This window comes from Chanodichthys erythropterus, chromosome 10, assembly GCF_024489055.1.
Source record: "Chanodichthys erythropterus isolate Z2021 chromosome 10, ASM2448905v1, whole genome shotgun sequence".
NCBI lineage: Eukaryota > Metazoa > Chordata > Actinopteri > Cypriniformes > Xenocyprididae > Chanodichthys > Chanodichthys erythropterus.
In genome coordinates this window covers 48,336,136-48,346,039 of record NC_090230.1, presented here as the reverse complement: position 1 = coordinate 48,346,039, position 9,904 = coordinate 48,336,136, and the positions used below count along the sequence as shown (strand labels likewise).

Here is a 9,904-nt window from a genome sequence, read left to right as displayed (position 1 = left end):
ACTAAATAGGCAAGAAGCAACTACACTCAAAAAAATAACTTGTTGGTCTAACTTAATTCAATTATGACACCTATTTCCACACAGTTGAACTGATTTATTTGAACTTAAGCTAGGTTAATTGTACTAATGAGTGAAATTCATCCTAATTGAATGAGATCACACCAGTTTCATTTGATGTATTCTGTGTATGTTTCCTGAACATAATTCATTCTTGTTGATCCAACCAGTGCTTTTTTTTTTTTTTTTTTGTTACCATCATGGTGAAGATGTGCGCTTGTGCTTAGGTTTTGAGTAGCTGTTGTACACAGACATACATGTTTCATGACCATTGAGAGGGGAAAAGCTGATGACCATATGTAGACTGTGTAAATTTTGTGCTGGCCCTCAAACTAATTTATTTATATTTCTATAAAAACTAAACTAAAATAACACTTATTCATATGCTCAGTAACATTTAAAGCATGCAAGTAATGATCAGATAAAGAACTTCTCATTACTGGCTTGAGCTCAGTTAATGCTCGTTGAGAACAAAATAAATTTGTTTTACGTAGCCACCTAGAGCCTAACCACAAGGTCTATACTTCAGCATAATGGTAACCTCAAAAAATCAACATAACATAATCTCTTTTAAATGTCAAATATAACTGAACTTCAAACTTTAAAAGGTATTTCCCTTTACTAAAAGACACATTAAACAGCACTTAAGTTCAACATTTAATGTCCCAATCTTTCCCTACGCAAAGCATGCTGGGAACTAGAAATCCACTGCACAGGTTCAATCAATGCAACATAAATGATTCATGTAGTCCCAACACAAATGGTTTAGGTTGACCTAACATTTTGCAAATTTAATTTCATTTAACATAATACAATTGAGTGTGAATGCCAATTAAGTAAAAAACTAAAGATTTGTGTTGGTTCAGCTTATTTTATTTAAATAAACTGAACAAGCAGCTAGAATCATTTTTTTGAGTGTAAGAAACCCACCAAGCACGCTGGCATACAGGAACGCGCATCACGTGTGGAAGTCACTATGGCAAACTCAAATCAATATGTTCAATGACATGGAAATCAAATTGTCTTATAGAGCAACTTTCATGTCAGCAGACATTGATATGTTGTTTTGATTTCATTAGTTGATTTTTAACTTGATTTACTTGAATGATTTGATTTATTCATCAGCATTTCATGCAATAAATTGTCAACACTTTTAATTAATTGACAGCAATGATGTTTATATATATTCTGTATGGCTTGATATTGACTAAATTAATTTGAACTTCATTAAACTGACATTAATTGGAAAATAAACAACTCAATACAAAATAGGGCATGACGTTAATTTCATGAAGTTTTTTTCTTTTTCTTTTCAAATTCCATCAAATTGTCAGTGAAAACAATGCTGAACTCCTCAGGAGGTCAAACGAAATATTACGAGTTGTTTATTTTCATTTTATGAGGTTTGTGAATTTGGCGAAACACTCTTAAAAAAAAAAAAAGGGACCTTACTGTTTTGTAAGAATTTATTTATTTAGGCATTAAATAAACCTTAAAATTAGAGTTGTTTAGAAGTTGAGCTTGATGAATGCACTTAAAATTGAGAAATTGAATGAGATTATTTTTACTTACTGTCATGCTGTAGAAGGTGGCAATGATGTTACTTCTTGGGTCTCACAATTTTAAAGAATTTTTTGTAATGAGGGAAAACCTTTTTTTATCAGGTTTGGGTGCAAAATGTGGAACCTAGATAAATGTTGTTTTTAGTTATTAATATGACTTTTTATTAAGAATTATGGACTGGACTGGACTGAACTTTCTAGCAGAATGGTGGGTTATTTGACCAAAATCTTGTATCACAAGGTAATTTTCTATCACAATAATGATACATATCACAATATACATAGCAATCCAGTCTGAAAAGCTGATTTGAAAGTGTGTGTATTGTTTAAAGCACTGTACAAATAACAACTACAATGTATAAAATGTCAATTCAACAGGTTATATCAAAACTTAATTGTATGATATTTAAAACAGGCCAAATTCAAGGGATACAGACATGTGATTTGTTTAAAACCTCTCATTGTTATCAACAAAAAACATGATTTGTGCCTCTGGTGATTAATAAAAAAAGTAAGTCTATGCCAAATTGTAATGTATTCGTAGAAAGTGCCAGTTATGCTTGTTAGTTAGTGACCATGATGGAACCCACATTTTCCCATGGTCAATAGGCCGTGAGTGAATTTTATAAATTTATAAATTTGACCTAATTCATAAATGTATATAAAAATTGTTGACACACACAAGTACTTGTCCCACTTTACTTTACATACATTATAACATAAATTACTAATACTGATGAATAAACAGTATAAGGTAAGGCTATTAAGTAGCAGTCCCAAACTAGTTTTTGTTAATATAATTAAGTTGGTATGAGCCACCAGTTTTTAAAAAATATATAAAATAACAGAAAGTGAAAATGAAATGGTTACCATGGTAAATACACAATACTAACATGAACTGTTAATGAAACATATGGAAGCTGCTTCTGATGAATAGAATGTGCAAATCCTTCCCAGCTAAAATATTTTATTGGTACTTTTTGATCATTTCATAACTTACTAATTAACTATGTAACTATGACGTAATATGCTCGTAATTTATTTTGCTATTTATATATAGTGAAGTGATATACTGGACAGGACAGGACAGGAAAGTTCCTTTTTTGGGGGTGAGAAATTACAAAAAATAACGTTATAATAATGACAATGACATACCTGAAAACATCTCAACTGACAGCAGATGCTGAATCAGGACAACGGCTTTTTCTCAACGCTCTTTACTTAAACTGAGTCTGACAGAAGATTCAACAGCTTTCACACACTTCTTTAAAAATAAAAGTCTTGATTCCGAAAAAAAAAAGTTGTTTCTTTGACTGCGTACTCAACCTATTTTTGAGTTGCGACCCACCAGTTGAGAAACACTGCTTTACATGAGAGAGTAGCTGCACATTGCTGTGAAGTAATGGAGAGTCATAAACCAGTGTTTTATTGCTAAGCCACAGGGTTCCAGTCAGCCTTCGTTGCACAACATCTGAAATGCTGAAAAGAAAATCCTTGACATTAATATTGTTCTGTTTTTATTTATTTTTTTCAACCTCTTCCCAAAGCTACCTCTGATGGCACAAAAGAAGGGATTGACAGCATGAGAGGAGGCGTCTGCGTGACACGAGGGATGAAGTTGATTCTCAAAGTGGGACAGAGTGAGTATCATCACCTCCGAAAGCACATCAATGAATCAACTTACAGTATACACTGAGGGAGAGTTCCAGACAAAATTCAATAATACCAGCACACTTGCTCACATAATTGAAGTGATTGAACCATGCATCAAAATGTGCTTGTTTCACATCATGTATTTTTTTTTGCTTTCATAGCTGCATATGGCCTTCCCCCAAAGCCCAAACCTGATCCAGGCCGACCCAACATCAGAACCCCAGGTAAAAGCCAGAAATAGTCTGGGACACCCCTTCCAAAACAGTATTTCTGAGGGTTTTTCACATTCACTTATTAGCTTAAGCCTGGGTTAACATTTTATTAACCCAGGATTAAGGCCACTTTTAATTTTGCATTAAGCAACATTTTACTCAAGTAATTTTGAGGAAACCCTGCTCCGGAAGCAGTGCTAACCCAAATTGTGGAGTACAGAGTGAAAAAATTTTCATCAATGCCCAGCCAATCATATACTAAACCATGCTTGGCTCACTAAATTTATTTTACTTTTATTTTCCTACACTATATAGGACAGTTGTCAGAAAAGTGGAGGGAGAGAGAAGGGAAATGGGTTTGGGACAGGCCAGACTTAAACCTGTCATAAGCCACAAGCCCTCATTAAATATTCAAGGACTTTGTGCATTTGCAGAAATTTTCACTCTGTTTAGTAGTGTTTCCTTTGCGTAATCCTTGTGATTTTTTTTAAATGTCTTTATTTTTGTAGTATTTTATCTTAGGTGAATTTTGACAACTGCAGTGGATTTATGTGTTGGTGGTTCTATTGATGTTTAAATCTCATTAATATGCAAATATGAACAGTGTTGTTAGTGTTAACTAAAACAACTGAAAATCGTGTTTGTTAAATTAAGTAAATGTAAAATAAAATATAAATATTAGATGGAAAAACTTTAACAAAAATAAGAAATCTTGCCTTGGGGCCTAACTGAAAGAGAAGTTGTAAATTAAAGGTGCCCTAGAACTTTTTTTTTTAAAGATGTAATATAAGTCTAAGGTGTTCTTTGAATGTGTCTGTGAAGTTTCAGCTCAAAATACCCCATAGATTTTTTTTTTATTGTCATGCAGCATGTCTAATCGCGTAAGTACAGTGTTTATTTGAATGTTTACATTTGGTTATGAATGAGTTTGATAGTACTCCGTGGCTAACGTCTAACATTACACACTGTTGGAGAGATTTATAAAGAATGAAGTTGTGTTTATGCATTATACAGACTGCAAGTGTTTAAAAATGAAAATAGCGACGACTCTTGTCTCTTTGAATACAGTAAGAAACAATGGTAACTTTAACCACATTTAACAGTACATTAGCAACATGCTAACGAAACATTTAGAAAGACAATTTACAAATATCACTAAAAATATCATGATATCATGGATCATGTCAGTTATTATTGCTCCATCTGCCATTTTTCGCTGTTGTTATTGCTTTCTTACCTAGTCTGTTGATTCAGCTGTGCACAGATCCAGACGTTACTGGCTGCCCTTGTCTAATGCCTTTCATAATGTTGGGATCATGGGCTGGCATATGCAAATATTGGGGCGTAAACCCCGACTGTTACGTACCAGTCGGTGTTATGTTGAGATTCGCCTGTTCTTCGGAGGTCTTTTAAACAAATGAGATTTACATAAGAAGGAGGAAACTATGGAGTTTGAGACTCACTGTATGTTCTTTCCATCTACTGAACTCTTGTTATTTAACTATGCCAAGGTAAATTAAATTTTTGAATCAAGGGGCACCTTTAAAGCTAAATAGAAATATTTTTAAAAAGCAAAAACTAAAAAATGAAAGCAAAAGCACATAAAATTACTAAAACTAAAATTAAAATAAGAACTGAAAATATAAAAGTAAAAGCTAAATCAAAATATTAATAAATAATATAGCATATAAATAATACTAAAACCCCTGACATAGATTGTTAACCAGGGTTTAAAAATGTACAGTGTGAAACATGAAGCAACATTAACCCAGGATTATGCTATCCCAGAGCTCAGAAAGATGTCAAGTAAACAATTTTAATGGTGAAAATCCCAATGATGTCTGCTTTCAACTACATATTTGTATTAACCTTGATACCATCTGCATATGCATCTGTTGTCATGTTAACACACTGTCTAGTGTTCTTTGAATTGCTTTTTTTTCCTTTTTTTTCTTAGAGGCTTAGATTGCACTGGTTGATTTCCATAAGGTAAACATTTGAGAAACCAGCAGTGTTGAAGCCAAACATGAGGCATTTTTTAACTCAAGCCGGCTGAAATCAAAGCTAGTTATGGATTAAATCAAATCTAATCTAAATACTATCAGGATGTTTGCTGTAGAAGATAAAGCCAAACTAGGAAGTGAACTTCAAAAGTACTGCACGTGGATGTCTGGTCCATGCGAGCATTGATTTATCTGATCTTTTCTATTTCAGATACAGAAAGTGGATCTAAAGGGGGTGATGGAGGTGAGGCTGGTGAGAGGGGAGACAGCGGCGCCGTATCCGTCTCTAATATCGCCCTAATCGCCGGCGGTGCAGGGGGAGCCTTTATCCTCCTGATTGCTGTAGTGATTGCCGTGGTGTGTTACCGCCGACGGAAAGCCAAGCACTCTGAAACTCACCACCCTGCCCTTACACTGTCCTCTCTTACCCCAAAGAGGGGCAGCTCCTGCGGGGCGGCAACTGGGGCTGGCGGGGGCAACAATAATGGCTCCGAGCCCAGTGATATCATCATTCCCCTGCGGACCTCTGATTCTGCATACTGCCCCCATTACGAAAAAGTCAGCGGTGATTACGGACACCCCGTCTACATCGTTCAAGAGATGCCCGCTCAGAGTCCAGCCAATATTTACTATAAAGTATGAGATCAGCGAACACAAAGACGACCCATCCTGACTTTTTCAAACCTCGCACACGTTCGCTGTGTTCAAGTGACTCTATATGTAAGAGCCTATACGCGTTATTAGAACATGGACCTGAAGTTGAGTTGATCGTACCGTCTAGAAAAGCGGTAAATACAGATTTTATGTCATAGCAGCGTGTTTGCGGTTATTTACACGTGTGTGTCTCTGTGTGCGACATGAGGCGGGCAGATCACGGATTTCACATGGGCTCAGGTGCAAGTGAATGTACTTCACATGCCTGTTTGAGACGAGTTTATATGTCCGTTCTGATGGTCGGAATTGAATTCTTGTGCTTATTCTGAAAACCAAACAGTAGAGAGTGAGACTTTTAAGTGATTCATACTTTTAGAAAAAAAATACCTGTATAAATAATATAAACACTTAATATGTTTTTTAAACTTTGGGGGGAAATCCGCTAATTGCGTTGCATTGATTGCGTGGTTTATTTGCACATGCTGTCTGCATTATTTTAGCACCCCATTCACTAAAGCAAACATTCCCACTAGATCTGAACACAATTTTACACCACAGTAGTTCCCCATCTTGCAGGCTGAATTGCAGCCTAGCACAATCTGCCATACTTTGCTGGGACTGTTCACTAAGATCCAGACTTTAAAATGCCAAAAATATTTTCAAACTCCATTGTTCGTCTATATATGGTTCTGTTTCTCCATAATTTGATAATCATTTGATGAATTCCTGCTGCCATTATCTCTAGAAAATGTACAAAACGGCTAAATATTAGCACAATGCTAACTGCGTTGTTGTCAGTTTTCGATACCACTCAAAACAGATCCTGATGGGATCTGGTGAAGAAATTGGATCCAGTACTCCTTGCGATTTGGAACTATTTAACAGTTTTGGCTTAGTCGGCAGGATCTACAGTATTACAAAATGTTTTTGTGTATTCTACAGTAAGGTTAATTTGCATGAAAAGGAGGCATGTTTGTGCTGAAAAGGAAAAAAAGTGAGAAAAAAAACTTCTCAAAATATTTTAAATACTATTCCAGCGCAGACTGTGGCTTGTTAAACTGGATTGTGGGTGATTAGTGAATGAGACGCAGTGTCCCGCACGCAACCGTTTAGTGAATTCGCCCCTTTTTATTTTCCTTTTCTCATTTCATCCGATTGTAAATGTTTGTCTTTTCTGAACTCGGACCTCCATCTGATTTATTTATTGTGCATCAAAGCAGCAGTTTTTCATTCCTTCCACTTAATCAGCTTCCTATCACAACTCCTCAGCGCCTGGTTGTTTGTTTTTGAGGTTTTTTAAACATTTTTATGTGAGGAGCATGAATCGCCCGTGGAGGAGGTGTAGACGGATGATCGACTTCTTCAGACGGAGACTCTTCTGAGATTTCCAAGAGGTTGGAGGTCAAAGTTAAGCGTTCGAAGAAAAACCCCTCAGAGCTGTGCGGGAGTCCGTCACTATATGATGATTTGAGGGCTTCTCGCTTTCTGCCCGGGCTTTTGAAGTACTGTGTATGCCATGATAAACTGCTTGCTTACCGTAGACACACAATTCCAAACTTATACACACTTAACACGCACATTCACATTACAGCAGATTCATGTTAACCCCCACAGATGGACTCCAGCTGTGCATTTGTATGTGTTTCAAAGCTTTGTGATTGTGATTCAGGCTGAAAACAGCAGGACTAAGACGGACAACGCAACTGTGCGTCTAAATTAACTCAGTCACAAACTCTCCACATCCTCTTGAGTGTTACACATACCCGTTGCTTGGTTACAATCTCATTTCGACTCTCATTATCACATTTCGGGTGATGTTTCCAGACCATCTCTGACATTATCACCCTGTGCCAGCTTGAGGCTTCAGGTCCACAGTTCACCTGAGTTATTTCACTGGAAGGGACATGACATCATCAGGAGATGTAAGAAGAGGCCGTATGTTACAGGCCGGAGTGACCTGAGCTTCTGGGTTCAGACTTCTCTCTGTCTTTGTTGATTTATTGTATTTCATGTTGTCTAATGGCTAAAAACCAGAAAATGGCACTTTTATCATTTTGTTATGGGATTTTTTTTTTTTTTTTTTTCTGTTAAGGTTTTTCATGTTTTTGCTTTCCACAGTGTTGATTCAGTTGTAGATTGAGTAAATGAGAATAGTCTAAATGAAGAACCTACCCTACTCGTGGCCATGGTAACCCTCAATGGTAACTAGCAATGGGAACCATAAAGAATTTAACAATTGTAGTTCTGATTCCCCTTAACAGTTCCATTTATGATGTTTTTTTAGTGCTTCTGAGGAAAATATATTGGGGGGGGGGATTTTTATTGCATCTACTATCCTCATCAGTCTGATTCTAAATGGAGTTTGACTTTTCACAGCCTTTTTATGGTGGCATAAATGCAGTCCAATAATTAATCCTAACTATGTATTAAATAAAAAGACTAAACAAGTCAAAAAATTGGTAAGATTTCCTATTTTCATATTAACATTAATTCATTTTTATAAAATGACACATTCCAAAAAAAAAAAAAAAAAAAAAAAAAGTATCTTTATCTGCACATTGTCATATGAACGTTAAGCCTGGAAATACACTGATTTAAATCCCACAAGCCTTATGATGAAAATAATAACTTTTCAGTAAGTGAGTCTCTTTTTTTATTGTTCACCAATAGGGAACATTCAGAGTCATTTGTTTGGGAATCAGACTACGCTGTGTTTAAATCACTAAGACATAAAATCTTTAAAAAAAAAAAAAAAAAAAAAGATATAAAGTTTTATTTAAGACACTTATTAGCAAGTATACTAATTAACTAGAAGCAGAACTTTATTCCACTATGTTTTTCGAGTTATGTCTTCAAAATTTCTTATTTTTGAATGGGCAGAAGATTTTTTTTTTTTAAACAAAAGTCTGGAAATATTTTCCTTTTTTTTTTTTTTCTGATGTATAGCCATTCACAGAAACTGTTGTGTCATTATTTAAAGCAGATTTCATACAGAAGTCTATTATTGTGGTATTCAATAGGGATGTTTTTCCTCCTACTCCCCCCTACAGGCCTGGAGGGACCATTGTCAAGCCTACTCATATGTCTTTTAGTGTCTTTAGCAATGTATAAATTCTCCTTTACACCAGCATTATGTGATATACTCTATTGCCTGAATCCTAAGACTTAAAGCACTTCCTCGGATAGCCAGGCCACGGGTTAGGCAGGATTTTTTTTTTCTTTGTCCAGCTTCTCTGTTGAGCAAAGGCAAGCCATCTGGCCTGATTAGCACTGACCTATAAGCCACCCAAAGCATTTCTAAACCTAACCAAAAAAATTCCAATAGCAACCACACAAGAGCACCAAACCCTGTTTCAGCATTTTACAGAGTCATTTAATAATGGCTGTTAGATTTATATGTTTACATTGAAACATTATCAACTAACTTAATATAATTTGAAATGCCTTGAAAGTGAAAGACTCTCTTTCTCAACAGTATTTCTATAAACAGTGCTGATTTCAGGAGGACTTTCAGTGTTGTAGAAGTCCAGTTGGACTGGACGGAACTTGATGTTTGGATTTGTTGAGACGTTATAAAAACACTGAGGCGATGTTAAATAAATGTTAATGTTTAAAACGATGTTGAGATAAGACATTGGGGAAACAGTTTGTGCACCTGTTCCTTTAGCAGACCTCTCTTTTTCTCCCTTTTCTCTCTCTTTCCAACCCTATATCAAATAAAGATTGCATTCCATGCAGTAAAACTCAATGATAAAACTGAAAA

At 35.6% G+C, this 9,904-nt stretch overlaps 1 protein-coding gene across 1 annotated transcript in view; it reads left to right on the top strand.

Annotated features, from left to right (window-relative positions):
* Window positions 1-9,839, top strand: part of efnb3a (ephrin-B3a) — a 45,402-nt gene extending 35,563 nt beyond the window's left edge. The window contains exons 3-5 of the mRNA XM_067399347.1: window positions 3,167-3,259; window positions 3,434-3,496; window positions 5,699-9,839. Coding sequence (XP_067255448.1) covers window positions 3,167-3,259; window positions 3,434-3,496; window positions 5,699-6,129 — 587 coding nt within the window. The 3' untranslated portion in view covers window positions 6,130-9,839. The remainder of the gene's footprint in view (window positions 1-3,166; window positions 3,260-3,433; window positions 3,497-5,698) is intronic.
* The last annotated feature ends 65 nt before the right edge of the window (window positions 9,840-9,904 follow it).